Source organism: Saccopteryx bilineata, chromosome 3 (genome assembly GCF_036850765.1).
Source record: "Saccopteryx bilineata isolate mSacBil1 chromosome 3, mSacBil1_pri_phased_curated, whole genome shotgun sequence".
Lineage (NCBI taxonomy): Eukaryota > Metazoa > Chordata > Mammalia > Chiroptera > Emballonuridae > Saccopteryx > Saccopteryx bilineata.
In genome coordinates, this window is record NC_089492.1 from 150,509,372 (window position 1) to 150,531,239 (window position 21,868).

Here is a 21,868-nt window from a genome sequence, read left to right on the forward strand (position 1 = left end):
CCTGTTTTATATGATGGAAATTGAGGATTAGAGATGGTAACTTGTTCACCATCACCTGCAAGTAAGGATGCCTGGATCGGAAAGCAGTTGGCCTGGCTGCAGAGCCTGGAAGGACTCCCAGAAGACTGGCTGAGAGTAAGTACAGCTTCCTGGGAAGTTGTGAGCCTCTCTGTGCCTCTCTCTGTTCTTCACTGAAAAAAAGAATTTAAAAAGTGCTTAAGGTTATTGCAAGAATGAATGTGTATAAAGAGCTTAGATTTGGGCCTGGGCTGCCTCAAGAGTTCAGCGACTGTAAACTTGGGTTATTCTGTGTTGCCTTAGGCACCGGCATGGGAAGCCAGTGGGAAGTGTTTGGGTCCCAGTAACCTTATCTGCCAGGGGGCCAGGTTAGGGCCACTGAGGATGAGATGATACCTGTGTCTGGCTCACAGCTGGGACTCAACTCATGTTTGTTGGCCCTGGAGGGGACTTAAGAGACAGATTCTAGCGGTCAAGACATAGCTTCTAGATCAGCTTGCCCTACCCAGATAATCACAATCCTGCCCTCAGGACTCCAAAAGTTGTAATGGTGGTCACGCTGCCCCAAAGGCTTTCCTGCAAATCTAGAGAGAAATCAGCGCTTCCCGGGGGGGGGGGGGGGTTGGGTCCCCCTCTCCACTCTAAGTGTCCCAGGCGGGTCCCCAGCCCTTTGCTTCCCAGCTGGAGTCCTGCTGCTGTCAAGATATGAAATCTAGAATCCGGGATAAAGGGGGGACAGTGAAGAAATGGGAACCCTGGTCCCCTCTGGCATAGTCCCCTATCCTGCATTCAGGTCGCAGGGCTGGTCCCATGAGGGACACTAAGAAAGCAGTCCCAAACTCTCCTGACCCCCTTAACAACGAGGTAAACTGAGGTCTGGATGCCTATACAGCCGGAGCCCATAGCCAAGCTGGCAGGGCCTCAGAGTCCTGCCCCTGCTGGTTGTGCTCCAGCCAGCGCTCGCCTCTGCCCTTCTGATGTAAGTTGATATTTTAATTTTCTTACAAGGAATAGTGTTTAGAGAAATGACTTAACCGGATTACTCATCGTCTATAATGACTTGGCCTGACTCCGAGACTATTCCTAGACGTGATGCTCAAGGCTTTGATTCTTTCTTTTCTTTTGAATACCAAGAAATGACAGCTCGGTGCCAGATCAGCCCCGCCTCTACGTCCGGCGCACAGTATGCTGGGAGACGTAGTTCTCCTCCCACTATCCCCCCCCCCGCCCCCGCCCCGCGGGTGCGGGTTTGGGACGGGGTCCTGGGAACATGATGTGATGAGGGACCTTACAGCCAAAACTGGAGTGGTGCGCTCACGGGACAGGTCACTTAAGTCTACATACCTTGGTTTACTCACCTGTAATGGAAGACAATCATGAAAGACAAGTTGAAGAATCAGCTCAGATTTTAAGTGAAAGCTCTACACAGACACCCAAAATTTTTTTTAATTTTTATTTTATTTATTAATTTTAGAAAGGAGAGAGAGAGGAGAGAGACAGAGAGAGAAGGGGGGGGGAGCAGGAAGCATCAACTCCCATATGTGCCTTGACCAGGCAAGCCCAGGGTTTCAAACCGGCGACCTCAGCATTTCCAGGTCAACGCTTTATCCACTGCGCCACCACAGGTCAGGCCCAAACACCCAAATTTTAAGGTCTTTGTCCAGTGCATTTGCACTGACCTCCAGTCTAGACTTACCACTATATGTCACAAAGTGACACACAGACCAGACTTTAGTTATCAGGGTCTTCAGGACTTAAAGGGATGCAAGGCACACAGCTTCTCTTACTCCTGTCTGTGTGGATGAGCGGACAAATCTGTCCAGCACCTGCTATTGCTCCGTGCTCCTCCATGTCCTCAAATGGAATATGGGGATAAATACTCTAGTTCCCACTACATAGTGCTAGGGTGACAATAAATGAAATAATCCTGTAAGATGCTTGGTGCAGTGTCTGATAGAGGAAACACCAGGCAAGGCATTTGCACCCTGCCCAGCACCAGGTGGTATGGCTCCGTAACTGTCTGAAGAAGGAATGGCTGATTCTCTGCAACCTGTGAGGTTGGCAAGGGGCTTTGTTTGGCCGTGGCAATGTCCCCAGGGTCTAGCCCAGTACTGGCACATAGTGGAACCACAACAGAGGTTTCATGAATGAATAAGTGAACCATTACTCCTCCTTTCCAGATGAGGGATCTGAGGTTCCAGAAGGTCAAGTGACTGCCCAAGGCCACACAGCTGGGCTAAGTGGGGATAAAAACCCAAATTTTCTCTTCTTGTCACCAACCCCCTGATCACCCCCAAACATGCATGCACGCACACACGCACATTCATTTCATCATTCAGGCTCAGAAAGTGCAAAATCTCAGTTTACAGCCTGCTGAGACCACGGCGAGAGGGGATAATCCCAGCCCGTGTCTAGCCCAACAGAAGGTGTTCCAGATTAAGCTGAAGGGCAGGGCTGAGGGGGTTGGAGGGTAGAGGGAACAGACTGCCAGGTGTGGACTGACTCCTGTAAGGTATTTTTCCCTGCCGAGGAAAAAGGCAGGGGCTGGAGCCACAAAGTGTGGAGTAATAAAAGGCTTTATTGAGTACAGCGAGCATCCCGCCCGAAGAGGTTCCCTGGCCCTGGGGACACAGAGGCCAGGGAAGTTGTAGGGTGACCCGTGTGGAGGATATTTAAAGGGTCTCTAGGGTGGTCGAGCTAATATGACGTGGTGAAATCTCATTGGCTGACGGACAGTCGCTTTTTTCCAAAGGGCTCCTGGGAAGTTTCTCTTGGCGCACCTGGATGTGGGCAGTTCTAGCCAAGTTCCAGGGTCTTGGTTCCTCACGTGACTGTCCCTCATTGCTGACCACCCCACAGCACCCACTATGGACAAAGCTGGGGAAGGGTTTTCACATTCCATGGAGGAAAGGGCCAAAGCTCTTTAGGCAGGGAGTTGGGCCCTTGTTGATCCGGGCTGGATCTCTACCCCAGCACCATGCCTCAGTACTGTCTCACCCCCAGCAGCTTCCCAAAGGCTGGAAGCTATTCTTGGCTTTTTCTAAAAGAGGCATTTGAAGCCATGAGCCAATTTTTTCCATTCCTGAGCTAGCAATCTCTATTTTGGGCGTTTGTTGTTTTCCATGAGTTGTGAATGCCACTGTGAAGCCAGCCTTTCCTGGACAGCTAGTGTGAAGGAGTGAGGCAGGAGCAAGGCAGGCCAGCGGTTAAAAATACTTCCCACTTCATTTCTCCTTTGAAAACAAAGCCCTGGGGGCCTTTGCAACAACTGAGCCTAGGAACAGTTTCCCAGGGCAGAAAACTGGCAGAACAGAAAACTGTGTTGTTTCCTGAGTGCACTGGGTCCCAGAAGTCACTACACTGACTTGCTGTGTGACTTCAGGCAACTCGCTTAACATTTCTGGTCCTGGTGGCCCCCTCTCTAAAATGAAATGAAGTGGAAAGAAGAGCTTGAATGGTCCCTCCAGCTCTGAGAGCTCCAGGATAAGATCCACCCCCAGGGTCAGGTTTTCTTCTTAGAACTTGGCCGGCAAGGGATGTTAAGACTTGAAGGCAGGAGTTAGGAGAACGCAGTCTTTAGCTCAGTCTTTGGGAACACTTTGTGAGCTCCCCAGCCCTGAGAGTATTCTAAGGGAGTCCAAAATATTTTCAGAGGATTCATGTAATTATATAAAGGTTAAGCACCATCTAGAGGGGATTAAATAAAGAGGTTGTTGAAAAAAAAAAAAAAAAAAAAAAGAGGTTGCTGTAACTCACACCAAATCTTGCAGCCTGTCTCATACCAAAAGCAGATTTGTGTTCTGACATGGTCTCCAAAACATATTGCTCGTAGAAAAACAGTTTGCAGAATAGAACAATTAGAGTTGTATCACTTATTTTAAAATACTCATAAAACAAAGTTATGTATTTTTCTACACTATGAATACAAATATTTACATAGGGAAAGTTCTGGAAGATTTTACCCAGATAATAGTCCTTATCCCTGGGACAGGGAAAGAACTAAATTTGGAGTGGTCAGAGAACACTAATGTGCTTAATGTTTTTACAGGAAAAATGCATTTATTACTGATGTTATTTTATTTTATTTTAATTGAGACACACAGAGAGACACCAACACATTAAGGGTCAAGGCAACTGCTCTCAGACCATCCTGGGCTGGGATCTGGTGGTTGGAGTCTGGCTGTGGGTGGAAGGTAGAGGTGTATTAGATAGTGGCTTAAGCAATGGAAGTGTGTATGCTTTTAGGAAAGCAAACAAAGATGTTGTTCTTAGGCTGTTGTAAATTACTTTCTATTGCCAACAGTTTCCTCAAGAGGCAATAAATTTAGTTGATATTTTGCCCAGATTGGCACAGGCAGGTGTTGACTTGCTCAGGCTTTGCACAATAGCTACTGTCTGTGAGAGTGTGCTAAGCTGTCTGGATGGCAGAATTACTCTATGCCGTGTGGGATAAACTGCTGCTTTGTTAGATAGTGAGTTCCTCGTCAGAGGGGGTATCCAATCCAGGAGGGAGGGATTGGCCTAGACTCTGACCCTGAGAGCAGTATTCAGTTCTCCTTCCCAAACCTTAGGCAATCAATCCATATAGACTGGATGAAGGTGGGACTGGAAGTCTGCTAAGCTTCCTTCCTGATGGCATTCCATTGCAGGGTCTGCCACCACAGCCTCAGCTCTCCCGGAGAGCTTATAAACTGGGAAGTGGGGTGCACTATTATGATTATCATTATAATGATTGTTTGGGGCAATTAGTAAATATCATCGATGATGTGTCTGTTACCAAATCTACAGGCACTGGCTCCTACAAACCAGCCTATTATGAGGTAGAGAAGGCAGGCTAGTGTCATCCACTCTGGGCTGAGACTGGAAAGGTCTTTCATCATAGGGCCAGAAGGTAAGATCAAGGTTTCAGGGTCACCAAACTACAGCCATGGTTCATTTATTTAGGGTGATGACTGGGCAGAAATGAATGCAAACAGTTGGTGGGTGCCCAGGTATGAGGGCTCTTTAGCCATCTGTATTTCCAGTCTGTGCTTTGCTCCTGGATTCCAGGCCTCAGTCCCAGCTGCCAGCTGGACCTCTCACTGGTCCCCCTACTTCCTCATCAGGGCTTAGTCTTCCCCCTTATGCTCTCTTCCTCAGACCAGGTCCCTGGTTCTGTTAACCTCACTGCCAAGAGATGGCTGAGGGGAATGGTTAAGGAGTCCTGTTCTGGAGCCCCAATGCCTGGGTTTAGCTCAGGCTCCACCACTTACCAGTTGTGTTATTTGAGCTAATAAACCTTCCAGAACCTCATAAGTGAACAATGATGATGTGAAATGCATAGTACTGTTGTATCAAAACTAATCAACAAAAAAGTTATGGGTGACGACTCTGTGTTAGGAACAGGGTTCAAATCCACATACTGAAACATGAGGCGCTTTTTCCAAATGGTGGTAAAGTATATAACATAAAATTTACTTAACCATTTTTAAGCATAACAGTTCAGTGGCATAAAGTGCAATCACACTGCTGTGCAACCGTCACCACCATCCATCTCTAGAACTTTCTCATCTAGCAAAACTAAAACATTATACTTATTAAACACCAACTCTCCATTCCCCTTCCTCCCAGGCCCTAGCAACCATCATTCTACTGTTTGTCTCTATTAATTTGATTCTAATACTTCATTTAAGTGGGATCATACAGTATTTGTCATTTTGTGTCTGTTTTATTTCACTCAGTATAATGTCTTTGAGGTTCATCTATGTTTCAGCATACGTCAGAATTTCCTTCCTTTTTAAGACTAAGTAATATTCCATAATATTGCATGCGTATACTATACTCCAGTTTAGCCATTCGTCCATCAGTGGACACTGGGTTGCTTCCATCTTTGGCTGTTGTGAATGATGCTGCCAGACCATGGGCTCTCAGACTGAGCCTCAGTTTCCTCTTCTGTGATGTGTACATGATCTGGGAAGTTACTCCTCACTCCAGGGGAAGCCCTCCTCAGTTGGCTCAGCATCTCCTCTGGCCGCCCGCCTCCAAGGTAAGCCTCACCCCTCATTTCTCCAAGCAGGAGCTATGCCACTCTTTGGACTGTTTACTTTGTAGCTGCCACTCTCTGTCTTCATGACAAATGTGGATATTAGCCACCAAAGGCAGGTTTCCTGTTCTAAGCATTTTTGGGACCCCACAGAGCTTTGGCCAAGGACTTGCTAGTTTGGGCTGGGACCCTTGTTTAGCTAACACCAACCACTTCTACTTCAATGTTGAGCTGGGAGTTGGAAAATGTCCACCACCCAGTTCAAGCCAAAATCAGAAGCATTTTGCTTAAATCACCCAACGCCAATGGCCTGCTGACAAGCAAGGAGGATTTTCTCAAGACTATAGTTGTACCTCTAGAACACAAAGCAGCAGTAATTCCTAGGTACAGTATTCTGCTTAAGCCTCTCAAGTTTCAGGAGCCTCTTTCAGGAGCCCAGAGCCTACGGAGGGAAGAGCACACTACAACTCCCAGAGTCCCTGGGGCTCAAGGGGCGGTCCCTGCACCTAGCGGTGACTCGGACCCACCAACCCGAGCCGGAGCGGGGCGGGGGCAGTGCGGTGCTCGCGGGCGAGGCGGAGACCCAGCGGAGCGGGGCGGGGCGGCGCGGCGCGGCGCGGCGTCCAGTGTGCCGGCAGCGCCGGGTCGGGGAGCCGGGCGTGCGGAGCGCTCGGCGCCACGGGACCTCGCCGGGCCATGGGTAAGCGGCTCGCGGCTGATGGAGACGGGATTGGCGGCCCGCGGGGAGCGCCAGGCTGCGGCGCTGGGTCTCCCCGGTTCTCGCGGCCGTGAGCGCCGCTTCGGGGGGCGGAGCGGCTCGGGGAGCACCCCGGAGTGTGGGGACCCAGCCGGCCCAGGGCGCAAGCCGGCCCGGGGCGCAAGCCGGCCCGGGGCGCAAGCTGGCCCGGGGCGCCAGCGCCTCCGCCCGCTCGGGAAGGAGGCCAAGTGTCAGCGCGCACTCTTCGAAAAAGGCAAGACAAAAAGTTCTGGCGGCCAGGGGCTTCCCGGACGTTTATCTCGAAACTCTTCTCGCTGTCTTCTGACCGAGATGTACCGAGTCCTGCACGCTCTGTCATCCCACTTCCTGCTGTGGTTTCAATCTCGAGCTGGCCTCAGCTAATTTGTTGTGACAGCTGTCCGCGGCCGTCTCCCTGCCCCCCCATCTGCCCCTGCCCCTGTCAGCTCCGATCCCCCACCTTCCCCCGCCCCCATCTCCTCCAGGTCCCTCATTTGTCCCTGACCCCCCGACGGCCCGCCATCTCCATCTCTCCCCATCCGTCCCGTGCCCCCATCTTCCCACCACCCCTATCTGCCACCCTCTGGCCTCCTATCTGCCCCCAGCCCCCACCTCCCACCCACCCCCCTCTCCAGGCTGCGCCCCGTTCTCATAACCCGCCGCGCCGTGAGGAAAAGGCTCGGATTCGGGGCGCGCTCCCCACCGCGCCCGCCGTTTCCTGAAAGTGACGCTGCGCAGGTTTTGAAGAACTTGCTCGGTGCACTTTGAAGAATCACTGGTTCCTCTTTCCGCCGAGGCCGCGCTGGTCCTGGGTGCTCACCGCTGCTCGCCCACCCTTTCTTTCTCTTTCCTCTCGCCTTTTTCCTTTTCGTCCCGGGTCTCCCGTCGTGATTCCTGCCCACCCTCCTCGGCCCTGTGACAGCAAGGGAGTCACCGCCCTCCGCCCTCCTTTTCTTTCTTGTCTTTTCTCTTCCTCGGCTTTCCAGAGTGAAAGGCGGCCGAGAGGGATGGGGTTCCTTTCAGTGACCAAGGGCGCCGCCCACATCCCCCAATCCTGCAGACTCCCGAGGACTCTGGATGCAGAGGCTCTGCGCTGGCCGGGCCCAGCGTCCCTTTGCGGGGTCGTCGGCTGCGGAGGAGGGTCGGCCTAAGGAAGGATAACCTGCGCCTCTTGCCCGCCGGAGCGCCACCGTTGGAGTTGTCAGGGTCTCTGCGCCAGCACTGCAGGGGAGGAATGGGAGATAGCGGCCAGAGGGTTGGCCCCAGAGTGAAGTTGCAGAGTCCATCCGAGCCCGGTGACCCGTCTACGCTGGGAATTTGGAATGGCAGAGGTAGAAAGACCTCAGAGAGTCGGTCCCTTCTTTGATTTAGTCCGAGAAACAGAGGCCCAGAGACCCCCCGGGTCCTGCAGTGAGGGAGAACAGGCCTCCAAAAACCTATCTCGTCCCTCCTCCCCTGTCTTCTGCCTCCTGGTGGGAAACTGGCTGGGATGGCCCACACTCCTTCCTAGTTCTCTCACCACTAGTACATCCCGAAGAGCCACCCCAGGGAGCTCTGGGAGGGGAGTGGAAAGCACAGAGGCAGAGGAGTCCCCCTGCAGAGGTCAGGCTGTCCTGTACTGTTGGCACAGCTTAAACAAGCCCCTGCGCCTGGCTTTTCCAGGTGCAGTGGGAAAGTGGAACATACATAGTTCTTGGAAGCCCAGGAAACAGGCCAGGGCTGGAGCTGCTATTGTTATCAAATGTCACCCAGACTTGGCAAGGAGGGGTGTGGGGATGTAGCTCCATCCTGGAATAGGGTCTCTTAGAACATCCCAGTACTGCTAAGAGGGACCAGAATCCCAGTGGGTCCTGAGAGTTTGTGCCCCACATGCCTGCCTTTCCATACTCCAGGCTGTCATCCTGGACCCAGCTGCTGGCAGACCCTGCTCCCACACTCCCAGCTGAGACACTGAGGCAGTGCTGTGCCAGAAGCTGCACCCTGAGCCTTTGGGGTCCCATGTCCAGCTGTCTGTCTTTAGTGCTGGCTGGAGAGCAGCCCTCCAGAATCCACCCACTGGAGCAGTGCCACACCAGGACTCTGCCAGGCAGCTGGCTCCTGGGCCACAGCATGGACTGGCTGCTTCAAAGGCTGCCTTTGTTTGGGCTCCAGCTGAAGTGAAACAACTTAGCCAAGCACCTCAGGCGAGGGGGTGGGGCCATATTTGCTAGTTGTTGTTGAGGCTGCTGTTACCATTATTGCTGTAATTGACACAGTGCCCCCAGTGGGTGACTTTTCATGAAAGGATGTGTCACTTCCCATCACACCAAGGACAACTTGGGCGGGTGTGGGGGTGGGGGTTGAGGGAAGAAGTGGTGTGGCTTGGCACTGGGTCAGTACTGAGCCACTGACTGGCTGTGTGGCCTTGAACTAGTCACAGCCCAAGACCCTCTCTGGGCATCAGGAGTGTCTGAGAGCAAGTGGCTCGTGCTGTTCAGTGAGGCTGATGTGTCTGAGCACTGTACCTGCCGTTCACTACTCTGGGCAGTGGGACTCAGGGAACAAGTAGGACAGTCAGACCACAAACCTCACAGAGAGGTACGCACACTTACACTCAGGCACACGTGCATATATACATATAACACTCACTTATGTACACACACATGCACTCACACAGTTGTGGTCACACCCACACACACTCACAGATTCTCATACACTCTCACACTAATACACTCACATGCACGCACACACACACACACACACAGCTGTGGTTTCTGGGGGAAGCCTCATTTCTCACTTTGTTCTGCTCAGCACCTTGGGCCCATGGAATCTAGCACAGCCACCTTATAGGTGTGGACACCAAGGTACAGAAGCAGTGACTGTCTTGCTAAGATGTACCTATTTGGTGGCAGAGCCCCCTTGCCATCTGATTTCAGCAGGCTCTTGCTAGTACATTGATGGTAGTGATATGATGGGAGACTGCAGACCTACTCAGGGAATACAGGCAAGTTTGCACCTCTCAGCACAGATAAGAAATTTAGGTCTCCTTGTTCCTGTTTTTTTTTTAAAAAAAACAACCCTCAGGGTTCAATGTCTTGGGACAGTCCAGCTGCTCTGGTCCTGAATCCCACCTGTGCCACTAGTAAGCTTCATGATCACAGGCAAGTTACTGGGCCTTTCTGAGTCTTGGGTACTATATCTGTGAAAAGGGCAAATAACATCCAGTGAATGACTGGGAATATTTAGTGAGGCCTTGTGCAAGAATGCCTAGGCCAGGGGTCCCCAAACTTTTTACACAGGGGGCCAGTTTACTGTCCCTCAGACCGTTGGAGGGCTGCCACATACAGTGCTCCTCTCACTGACCACCAATGAAAGAGGTGCCCCTTCCGGAAGTGCAGTGGGGGGCTGGATAAATGGCCTCAGGGGGCCGCATGCGGCCCGTGGGGCCGTAGTTTGGGGATGCCTGGCCTAGGCCAAGGCTGGCCAGGACACCAAATGGAGCTGGTGAAATGGAGAGCATGGACAGGGGAGGAGGAAATGTCTGTAGGACAAGTAGACGGCAGAGTGCACCCTTTTTGGAGTTAGGGATAAAAACTAACTTCTTCAAGGCTGTGGTTTTTAGGTTGTAGGAGGAAGCTTGACTTAGATGACTGCCCTAAGTTAAACAGAAATCAGAGATTTCTAACGCAGGAAGGGTCCTGAGCATTTCCCTGCCTGGCAACTGCCACGCCCACTCACTGCCTGGTGAGGGGCTGGGCCACCAGCCTTCCTCCGTCCTTGTTCCCACAAGGAGTGAGGGGATGTTGGGGCTGTGGAACTAATTCCTGTCCTTGATTGTCAAGGCTTTTCTCTCACTCTTATCTTGCTTTACTTAAAAGGAATAACACTGGGCCTTTAAGAAGGACAATTTAAGGATCGCAAAAGGGAGACCTGAGTCTGTGGAGACATGTGGTCCTGAAAAGGAAGATGCAGTACAGAAAGGTGTTATTTCTCCTCAAAGTAATTTCTAGATTTAATCCAAAATAGATTCTTTATTTTGAGAGAGGCAGGTAGAGAGAGAGACAGGAACATCAAAGTGCTCCTGTATATACCCTGACCTGACCCAAGAATCGAACCGCAACCTCTGTGCTCCAGGACAGTGCTCCAACCACCTGAGCTCTCTGGCCAGGGCTTAATTTTTATTGATTTTTAGAGAGGGAGGAGGGAGAAGGAACATACAGTATTTGTTATTCCACTCAGTTGTGCATTGTTTGGGTGCTTCCTCTGTGTGCCCTGACCAGGGATTGAACCCACAACCCTGTTGTTTCGGGATGACAGAGACAGGGAGAGGGACAGACAGAAAGGAAAGGAGAGAGATGAAGAGCATCAATTCTTTGTGGCGGCACCTTAGTTGTTCATTGATTGTTTTCTCATACGTGCCTTGACCAGGAGGCTACAGCAGACTGAGTGACCCCTTGCTCAAACCAACGACCTTAGGCTCAAACTGGTGAGCCTTGCTCAAACCAGATGAGCTTGCACTCAAGCTGGTGACCTCGGGGTTTTGAGCCTGGGTCCTCAACGTCCCAGTCTGATACTCTATCCACTGTGCCACCGCCTGGTCAGGCTCAGGATGACACTCTTAACTGACAGCTCACCAGCCAGGGCCCAAAAATAGATTTAGAACCATTGGGTTTTTAAAAAAACTTTTAAAGGGAATGAATAAAATTATCCTAAAGTTCAGATGAATTTTTTAAACAGAAGAGTAATGACAGGGATATGTCCTCTGGATAGTAAGTTGTTTTACAAAGCCACAAAAACTACAACAGTGTACAGGGGTCCTAGCATTCCGCAGTGAATGGGACAAAATCAAAAGCCCAAAGCCTTCCCAGATGTCCTCCTTAGAAACCTTTAGCTCATGGGAAAGGTAGCATTTCAAATTGTTGAAAAAGGGGGTCATTCAGTCAATACTGGGACCACCTAACCAGTGGGGGAGAAGACTATAATTAGGTCCCTATCACATACCTCATAGATTACAATACCTCCTTAGAGAGGTATTTAAAGTAAACAATGAAACAATCACCATTGTTGTCATATTGCTTCCTGGATAGAAAAAGCAACTTCTGAATGCCATTCCTTTGGAGAGCAGAGGTTGTAGCAGTTGAGTCTGCCTCCTGTTGCAGTAGGGAATCGGAGACTTTGTACTTAGAGGGGTCTGCACCTGTAAGCTCAGAGCAAGACAGTCATACAGTGGCTCTGTGGGTAGCAGTGATCACTCAGGGCAAGTGGGTTGCTCCTTCTGCAGGTTGGATATGGATGACAGACTGGGACCCTCCTGCATTGGAAAGTGTGCGAACTAGAATCTGGACAGGCAGCGGAGTTCAAACTTACTTTTCATAGCAGAACCTTTTTTCCAAATGTAGATTTCCTGGAATCCTGATCTACAGATGGTTGGGAAGGGAAGGGATTAGGGCAGCCAGGTCAGGTCTGTGGGCATCCTGGACTCCCCTCCATCCTCTATGGCTGCGGGAGTGGGGCCAGAAGGCCCAGCTAGGAGAGGGAGAGCACAGTGGAGAGAGAATGGAGGCCAGGTTCATGTGGGGACTCAGCTGGAAACAGAGGTAAAGAGAGTTTGTCCCTTTGTGGCTCTCGGCAAGCACTCTAATTCCTGTGCCATCTGGGGTTAAATAGCTCAGATTGGTGACCTCCTTTCCAGGTAACCGGAGAGCCTGATTCCAGGATATCTTTCCTGAATGTGCTCAGGCAGACCTCACCAACTCCGGAACCCAGCGAAGGGGCTAGAGCTGTCAACCTGTCTGCCCTCTGGGATCCCCTGAGGAGCTTTAAACTTGGATGCTGCAGGACCTTAAATCAGTGGTTTTCAACCTTTTTACACTTGGGGACTGGTGAAAATAGGTGAATATTTTGGGGGACTTCTAAGGCAGAAATCACCCTAAGCATAAGCAATTTCGACTGAGATCATTGGGCCTGTAATCTTCATACAACATCAGGGTGGTTAACTTTTTTGTGTACCACATGAAGTTTCTGCCTGACTGGATGGTGATTGAAAAATACTGCCTAATGCCCTGGCCAGATCGCTGGGTTGGTTAGAACGTCACCCTGAAGCACAGAGGTTGCCGATTCAATCCCTGGTCAGGACACATACAGGAGCTGATTGATGTTCCATCCTCTCTCTCTCTCTCAAATGAATAAAATGAAAATTTAACCCTTTGAGTAATGAGTTTTTTTCATGCTTGCTGACCCCGGGAGTGAGGTGTTTTTTGTTTTTTTTAAGTGAAATTAGTTACAGTTACAGTTTTATTAACTTAAAATCATGTTTGTTTGATGACCAAATTATGAAAACAAGAACAACATACATTTGTCTTTTTTTAATGTTGCCTCACACATTTTTAAAATAAACTTTTTTGTACGATCATACTCTGGATGGTCAGGAGGCACAAGGAGGTACATGAATGTTCGTACTACTCAAAGGGTTAAAAAAGAAACCAAGAAAGTAAAACACTGTCTTAAATCAAACTTAGGTGGGGTGGGGAGACAGGCATTAGTGTCTGTGGAATTCTCCCCAGGTGATTCTAAATGGGCCCTGTCTCAACCACCTAGTTCTCTGAGGCCCAAGGGCAGCAACTTGCCAGGGTCATGTAGCCAGTTTGCAGGAGAGACCTGGTGAAAAGCCTAGGTCATGGGAACAGATGGAGTGTTTGAAGCTGGGGATCTGAGCCAGCAGGAAAGCAGGAGAGAGGATGTGAGAGCAGAGAGGAACGGGGCGGAGGGGAAACAAGGAGTGGTGGCAGCAGATGCTCCCATGACCTGAAAGACTTCAGGAATTCAGGGACAGTTAGCAGAGGTCTCCAGGGCTTTCTCTCCTGGTTCACAGAAGGGAAGACAGAGGCTCAGAGTTGCCTGAGGAAAAGCATCAGTCTAAGGGCTAATTGTTAGAAACCAGCTGTTTCTGGAGATTGGCCTTGTCTTTGGTGGTCAGAAGCCAGCCTGCAAGGGTGGCTGTGTCTCTTTCTCTCTGACTGGTGTTAGGACTGGTTTCTCCTCCAGGCCTATTCACTCTTCCTCAAGGCTTAGCAGATGTTGGTGGTAACTGCAGGGGTGGCATAGGCCACCCCTGCACTGGGGGGTTAGGAAGACTGTGTTCTGAATTCTGGTCCCCCAGGGGGAGGAGAACTTAACCTCTCTGGTTTCAGCTTTCCCCTCTTTAAAATGCAGTCCCTTCTGGGACTAAATGAGGGAGCCAGGGACACAGAGCTGAGGACCCATGTCACGTAAATAATAGTGGCGCTTCTGTGAACGATACTGAGGGAGACAATTCTCAGTGGCCAAAGGTTCTAATAGCATGTGCTCCTGGGTGCTGTTGGCCTCGTGGGCCATATGGTGTGGGTCTCTTGTTCTTAAGAAAGTTCTTTTTCTGTTCAGGATGGACATGTAACCTCACAGGCTCCCAACTGTTAGGATTTACTGAGCTGGAGTGAACCAGGACTATGGAGCAGTTCACACTAGATTAAGAGATTAACAAAAAGAAAGAAAGGAAAGGAAAGAAGAAAGGAAGGATAGTCAAAAGATATGGCTTCCTGGTCTTGGATCTGTGACCAGACTGCTGCATGGTCCAAGGCCATTTTCATGGTGGTGTTTTTGGCATTGGCAGGGGTGTTGAATTTTTGCAACCATCAGCTCATGGCTGCCCTGAGTGAAGGGTCGTTGGCTCCTTTCTGCATTTGCCTGAACTGGCCAACAAGCGACAGTCAGTCAGGATGGTGGTGAGGAGTGAGGAGACCAGACAGCAGCAGGAGCACTGTGCTTGGCTGGGGGCTGGGAAGGGCCACACAGAGGAAGCGACTTGTCAAGTGGGACCTAAGGGTCTCCAGGACTCTTGCAGGTGAGAGGAGGAGGGGGGTAGTAAAGACATCACAAACAGGAACTTACTATTTTCTGGATTATTCCCAGAAGATTTACAGTTCAAGCATGTCCTCCCCACCCCCCATGGTGCTTTGGGGGCCCACAAATGGGCAAACTGAAGGCTTTCCCACTTTAGCTGAGCTGCTGTAAAAACTTTCTGCATGGACCCTGGCCAGTTTGCTCATTGGTTAGAGTATCAGCCTGGTGTGTGGATGTCCCGGGTTCGATCTCTGGTCAGTACACACTTGAGAAGCGACCATCTGCTTCTCTTCCTCTCCCCCTTCTCTCTCTCCTCCCCTCTCTCAGCCAGTGGCTCAATTGTCTGAGTGTCAGTTCAGGCACTGCGAATAGCTTGGTTGATCCAAGCATTGGCCCTAGATGGGGGTTGCTGGGTAGATCCTGGTCAGGCAGCATGCAGAAGTCTGTCTCTCTATCTCCTTTCCTCTTATTTAAAAACAAAAATACAAAAAACTTCCTGCTTGAACGTCGGACATTTTGGAAACAGTATTTCTCAGAGCATGATGGTTCTGGGAACAGAGATTACCCAGTCTACTCTGACTTGACCCCCAGCAGAGTTAGGGTTTCTCTCATAGATGTGTAGAGATGCTGGAACGGAGGAAGGACAAGTGGCTGGTGTGGCATGGGTGGGACCTGGTGGGGGTTGAACATGGGAGAGCAGAAAGTCAGCCCACCAGGACACATCCACATGCACATTTACAGGGCCACCTGCAATGTCAGAGGACACCCTGCAGAGGCAAGAGAGGACTGTCCCCTACCTGGCCCATTCAGAACCTGGTGCCTCTCTACAGGGAGCCTCTCCTTAGCACCTGTTCCTTCCCACCTGGGTCTCATGTGTCCTCTTTCTCCCTTTTCTCCCTCTTCTTCCTCTCCTCACAGCACCTCCTGTCAGAGGGAAAAGGAAACAGTCAGAGGGGGGTGACTCCCTAGACCTGCCTGTGTCTCCTCAACCTGATGGTGAGCAGAGCAGGAGCCAGAGCCCAGTCCAGCTGGAGGTGAGTTAGGTGATTCCCCCATGGGCCTTTCTGGTTAAACTTGGAGACCCCCCAGCTCTCAGGAGGGTGATGTGTTCCTTCTCCCAGTCCTACAGAGCCAGGAGCAGGGCCCAGCTCGTGGTCCGGGCCCTGCATAGGAGGTATGGAAGCCGGGCAGGCAGGAGGGCTTGCCCTCACAAGGCGTGGCTTGCAGACTTCTTTTTCATAATGGAACCTTTATCAAACGGTTACCTGGAACCCTGGTCAGGTGACAGATAAAAGTGCTATTCTGTGATGTAAAACTATATTTACATCCATCTATCCATCCAAATCTGTGATGTGGACGTGAAGGTCGCTTTGTGAGATGAGTGAGCTGTTTGGTTCAATGAGCTCCATCCGAGGAAGAGCTGTGGTGACTGTGGGGCAGTCAGCCTCAGTACCTGTTCATTTTGGCCATTGGCTCTGATGTCACTGTCTGGAGTAAAAATCCTAACTCATGTAGAAAAGTAGTTGCAAGTGATGACAGTTTGGAACGGCCTGCGTGGAGCTCAGGGAACAGGAGCTGAAGTGACTTTGGCATGAGGAGCAGTGGTGAGCGCCCTCCTTGGGCAGCTGCAGCCCAGCGCCTGGTCATGCATGTGTTACAGCTTCATCAGTAACACATGAGCGTGTGCGTTTATTATCAGAGGTCTCAGACAAGTAGAAAACACTGAAATGGCACTTGATTGAATATTTGGGGAATGCGTGGCTCTCTGCACTGTTCTAGGCCTGTAATGGCTACACCTTCTGGTATTTGGAGCCTCTCCACCCGTAACCTTGGAGCTGTCTATTCCCTGAACCTTCAGCTCCAGCCTAACTGTAGCCCTCTACCCTGAGCCTCCAGCCAGATGAACAGCATCAGCAGAAACTGCATGTCTGGGAGAAGAAACCAAGAGTTCTGTGTATCTAGATAGAAGAAGTGCGCCAGGAACCCAGGACACAGCTCCAGCTCCCTGAGTTCAGTACCTAGCCTGGCAGGTCAGAGAGGAAGGCCACCATGATGAAGGCTGGATGCGCACAGGCCCTGTTGCACAGCCCCATAGCACCAGAAGGCACCAAGCATCTTTGTTCCTCCAGCTTTGACCACATGGGTCATTTGGAGGCCTGGGGACACCAAGCTTGCCCCCAGGAACTCAGTCTGGTAGAGGAGCTGAGACACAGATATAACAAATCTAGTGCAAGAAAAGAAGTGATCTGTGCCTGGAGAGAAGACTGGAGAAGGTGTGAGGCTGCTCCTGTGACTCTGAAGCCAGGCCTCTGTGGACCCTGACCTGGGGTCCTGGCACTAATAGCTGACAACGGCATCTCTCTGACACCAGGACAATCACTCCAGCCTGGAGCATTAGGCTGGGTGCGGGGGGCCTGCTCCCTGCTGTGGGAGCCTTGGGTAGGGGGCCACACACCTCATTCCTCCCCAGCAGCCAGTGGTTCCGCCTGTCCCCAGCCACCCACCAAATGGGGGCTGATCGCAATGCCTCCTGTTCTTTCTTCAGGACTCCCCCGAGGCAGGCGGTGAGAGGGAGGAGGAGCAGGAGCAGGAGCGGGAGGAGGAGCAGGCCTTCCTGGTCAGCCTCTACAAGTTCATGAAGGAGCGACACACGCCCATCGAGAGGGTGCCCCATCTTGGCTTCAAGCAGAGTGCGTCCCTGGGGTGCAGGCAGGGAGGGGGGCCCGGCAGGGGACCTCTGTTCTGGGTGACCCTGACACTGCCAGCCCACAGGGGTTGCAGAAAGAAAGGGTACTCCCTTCCAAGTACTGGGCTGGCAGTGGGGGGATAGATTTCCATCCTCACTGGCCACTGAGCTGCCAGTGCACAGGGCCTGCCCAGCCTGCTGTCCATGGCAGTGGTCCTGGTTCTGTGCCTGCCTAACAGGGCCATGGGAATGGGCTCTGGCAGAGACTGACAGCAGCCCTGCCCTCTCTTCTTCAGTTAACCTGTGGAAGATCTACAAGGCAGTGGAGAAGCTGGGGGCCTATGAGATGGTAAGGAATGCAACTCGGAGTTCTCACCATGCTGTCTCCCCGCACATCCCAGCCATACCCAAGGGTGCTGGGGAAGAGGGTGAGCCCACTGGAGCTGTCCTTGACTCCAGACAGGAGGCAGGGTCCCCAATCCTGCTCCTCCCTAGCTTTCCTGCATGCAGAGGGGAGGGAGACAGGCTGGCCTTGCCCGCTGGTACTTTGCTGCTCAAAGCAAATTTTCCTCTCCTCCATCTGTTCTGCCATCCCTGAGCTCAGAAAGCTGCTTGGGCCAGCAGTCCAGAGGCCAGGGGTGGAGGGTAGGGTACTGGCTGGGTGCCAGATGAGCCCCTCCAACTTCCCCACCCCCCAACCTGGCCCCGCTGCTAGTGGACACCCTACCTCATATGGTGCCCTTGCAGGTGACAGGCCGCCGCCTCTGGAAGAATGTGTACGACGAGCTGGGAGGCAGCCCGGGCAGCACCAGTGCGGCCACGTGCACACGCCGCCACTACGAGAGGTGCGGCTAGCGGTGCTTGCAGGACATCTGGGCCCTTCCCTCCCAGGGGTGGGCAGAGCCGCAGTGGTACGGGTGCAGGAGGGTATACAGCTGTGTACAGCGGTGAGGCAGAATGGGTGGGACATGCACCTTGCTGCTCACTGTGGCCAGAGCATGGGCAGGCAGCCAGGCTGCAGGCCTCCTGGACAGGATGAGGAAGACTGCGGCCCTTGCCACGTACACTGTCCACAGAAGGGTATGCATTTGTGGGGGGAACAAGAAAGGTGGGGGGTGGAAAGGGAGGGGTGGGTATGGCTACTGGTCCTGGCCTCCAGGTGGACATACCACCCACTCCACAGGCTGGTCCTCCCATATGTGCGTCACTTGAAGGGGGAGGATGACAAGCCACTGCCCCCCTCCAAGCCCAGGAAGCAATACAAGATGGCCAAGGAGTCTCGGGGAGACGACAGGGCCACTGAGAGGCCGAAGAAGGCCAAGGAAGAGAAGCCAGTAGGCCAGGTGAGCTCTGAGCCCAGCCAGGACCACCAGCTGACATTGGGCCTCCCTGTCCCCTGCCTCTCTTAGCTACCCCTACCTGACCTCACTATGGCATGGCCCCAGAGCTCCCTGCCCACGGCACCCAGAGTCTGTCTGTATAAGTTGCTCATTACTTTGAGGGCCCACATGGGGTCTGAACTCATCTACACTTCATTCTCTGGGCCCCGTGACTGGACACCACGCTGTGTCCATTCAGAGGATAGGACACCTTTTGAAAACTTTGCATGAAGGCACTGGAAAGGCCAGCAGAGGCTACTGGGCATCCCCCTGGGGCCCTGCTGTCGCCACTTCCCCAAGTCAGGATGCATGGCTCATGCCCAGCGCTGAGGCCTGGCTTTTTCTCATTTTAGATGATGCTAGGAAAGATCAAGATAGATGCAGTCGACCCTGTGAGGCCCCCCAGCCAGGAGCCCCCCCAGGACAATCCTGAACAGCCAGGCCTAGCTCCCGGGTCCTCTCTGCCCTTCGTGGGTGCCAGTAGCTGCCCTGAGGCCTACAAGCGGCTCCTGTCCAGCTTTTATTGCAAAGGGACACACGGCATCATGTCACCACTGGCCAAAAAGAAGCTCCTGGCCCAGGTGAGCAAGGCAGAAGCCCTGCAGTGCCAGGAGGAGAACTGTCGCCACGGGGCAGGCAGCCCTGACGGGGAGCCCCAGGCGTCCCCGGCCGCTCGACCCCCAGAGACTCCCCGGAGCCCAGGAGGGCCATCTGAGAACCACAGGCATGGGCTGGCCCCTCAGGAGGGACCACAGGCCCCTGGTGGCAGCCTCAGGGAGGAGGGTCAGGTCGGCTCCCTCCCACCAGCCTCCATCTTCACTGGCTGTTTCCATGCCTACCCCACCAAGGTGCTAAAGCCCATCAGCCAGCACCCACGGGACTTCTTTCCCCATCTCAAAGATGGGGTGCTCTTGGGATCCCCTGGCAAAGAGGAGGGGCTGCCAGTCAAAGAGCCATCACTGGTATGGGGCAGGGATGTCAACCGTCCCTCTGCATTCTACAGAGGTGGCTCCAGGAAAAACAGCCTCTACCCCAAGCCCAAAGCCTGCTGGGTGTCCCCCACGGCTAAGGTTCCAGCTGAGAGGCCCGCACCCCTACCCACTTTCTCTGGCAGTCTAGGCCTCAGCAAGCGCAAGCGGGAGGAAGAGGGCTTGGCCCCCAGTGGCAAAAAACTGCAGGCAGTGTCTCCCTTTCTCAAGGAGGTGGATGCCAAGGAGTGTGGGGCCAAGTCCACGGGGTCTGGCTTGGCCGTCTCCTGCCTGCTGGGCCCAGCTTTGGGGCCTGCCCTCCCAGAGGCCTACAGGGGTACCATGCTGCGCTGCCCTCTGAACTTCACTGGCACCTCGGACCCTTTAAAGGGCCAGGCTACGCTCCCCTTTAGCCCCCTGGTCATCCCAGCATTCCCGGCTCACTTCCTGGCCACTACAGCCCCCTCGCCCATGGCCGCTGGCCTTATGCACTTCCCCCAAGCATCCTTTAACAGTGCCCTGCGCCACAGACTTTGCCCAGCCTCATCCACATGGCACGTGCCACCTGCCACAACCTATGCAGCACCTCACTTCTCTTTTCACCTTAACACCAAGTTGTAGGTTGGAGCCTGCAGCTCTGTGCTGTACTGTGGAGAGTCTGACACAACCCTAGATGGGGGGGCACTGCCAGGGGACTGGAGGCTGGAAGCCCATTCCACAGGAGAGTTTGTGCCCAATGCAGGGATTGCCCTTGGCAGGGCAGCCTGGCACAGAGGTAGGCGGTGGGTAAGCTGGGTTTGTCTCAAGGTGGCAGCCTGAGCATGGGGGCTGGGGATTCAGTTGTAGGAAGGCCTTGGGAGAAGGTGGTGCAGGGCTGGTAGCTCCCCGCAGGGCCCCCAGAGGCCAAGAATGGGGTGAGGGGCTGAGAACCTGGACAGCAGCTTGAAGCATCCAGGTGCCCACGGAAAATCCAATAAAATGCCAGTGTGGATCCACTTGCCCTGAGGTGTACATGGTATGACCTTTGCAAGGGCTGGTGAAGCAGGGACATGTTTGTGGGTGGGGTGGGCCTGGGAGCCAAGGAGGTGGACTGCCTAGCACCCACTTGGAGAGTGGGACTCAAGCAAGGTAGCTTCCTGTTCCGACTCCAGCAGGCTGCGGCATTTGCCCTGTGCCTTCAGTCTACTTTCCTAGCGGGGTCTCCAGACACCTGCCCACTACCTTCCTTATTGCACACAGGGGCCTAAGGCTCAGAGAAGGCTGATGACTTGCCTAGGTTCCCCTAACAGGTAAGTGGCATAGCAGAGGGGTGACTCCAGCACCGGAAGTTAAGCCACGAGCCCCAGTCGGAGGGATGTGCCGAGTGGTTGGTGTTCCTGGAGGCTGAGGTTCCAGCAGGAAGCCTGAGTGGGTCTGCCCTGGGGGTGGGGCAGATCAGGCCCCTGCTGAATCTTCCTGGTCCAGGTGAGCAAGGTAGAAGCCCTTCGTCCCCACCATGGGAGGGACAACTAGTGCGACTATCCCATAGTTAACAGGTGAGCAATGTAGAAGCCCTTCGTCCCCACCATGGGAGGGACAACTAGTGCGACTATCCCATAGTTAACAGGTGAGCAGGCTGAGGCCAAGAACACAAGACCACCATTGAGTGTGACAATGACAGACCCCAGGCCAAGGCACACTCAACATGTCTGGCAGCAGGAGGTGGGCTTCCAGGGCTGAAGGCCATCCTGTCCAGCCTCCAACTGCAGGAGCTTAGATGGGCACAGGTGAGGTAGCTGCCATCCACGCTGGGGCCAGCAATGGGGAAGTCAGAGGGTGATGGTCAATGCTGTTGGGAATGTTCTTAGGCTCTGCAGGGTGAAATGTCCCAATTTTCTACCCCTTTGTCCCGGAAGCTGCCAGATGCCAGTCCAAGTCGCTATGAATAGCTGCGTGGCTTCCAGCCCCCCCCCCCCCCCACCCATGTACTGCCCACCTTTCCAAGCCTGTGGAGTCTCAGTGGTTGATGAAGAGGGGTGCTGGATCAAGTACCCTGGGTAAGGGGAGATGAAGGCTACCTTTTGTGTGCGAGGTCCCCTTCATCTGCAAAGCCACAGCATCCTTGCATACCCAGGTGCACCTGGTGGGAGGACTTGGGCACAGGCTGCTTAGAGTTGTGGTGGCGCCCTCTGGAGGCTTCTCTGAGGACTGTGGATATCGCTT

The 21,868-nt window shown here is 52.9% G+C and overlaps 1 protein-coding gene across 2 annotated transcripts; it reads left to right on the plus strand.

Annotated features, from left to right (window-relative positions):
• The first annotated feature begins 6,622 nt into the window (after positions 1–6,622).
• Positions 6,623–20,666, plus strand: ARID5A (AT-rich interaction domain 5A). 2 transcript variants are annotated; one of them, XM_066267761.1, is made up of 7 exons: positions 6,623–6,740; positions 15,552–15,667; positions 17,179–17,323; positions 17,616–17,668; positions 18,067–18,164; positions 18,503–18,662; positions 19,052–20,666. In XM_066267761.1, the coding sequence occupies exons 1-7, from the start codon at positions 6,737–6,739 to the stop codon at positions 20,285–20,287; spliced, it is 1,812 nt and encodes a 603-aa protein (XP_066123858.1). In that variant the 5' UTR covers positions 6,623–6,736; the 3' UTR covers positions 20,288–20,666. The 2 variants fall into 2 exon arrangements, with proteins under 2 accessions (XP_066123858.1, XP_066123859.1); XM_066267762.1 differs by lacking the exon at positions 15,552–15,667 and having other exon boundaries at positions 6,654–6,740.
• The last annotated feature ends 1,202 nt before the right edge of the window (positions 20,667–21,868 follow it).

Coding starts and splice junctions, on each gene's coding strand:
- ARID5A (XM_066267761.1), top strand. Junction 17,324..17,615: donor CCATCTTGGCTTCAAGCAGA/GTGCGTCCCTGG, acceptor TCTCTTCTTCAG/TTAACCTGTGGAAGATCTAC. Junction 18,165..18,502: donor ACACGCCGCCACTACGAGAG/GTGCGGCTAGCG, acceptor CCCACTCCACAG/GCTGGTCCTCCCATATGTGC.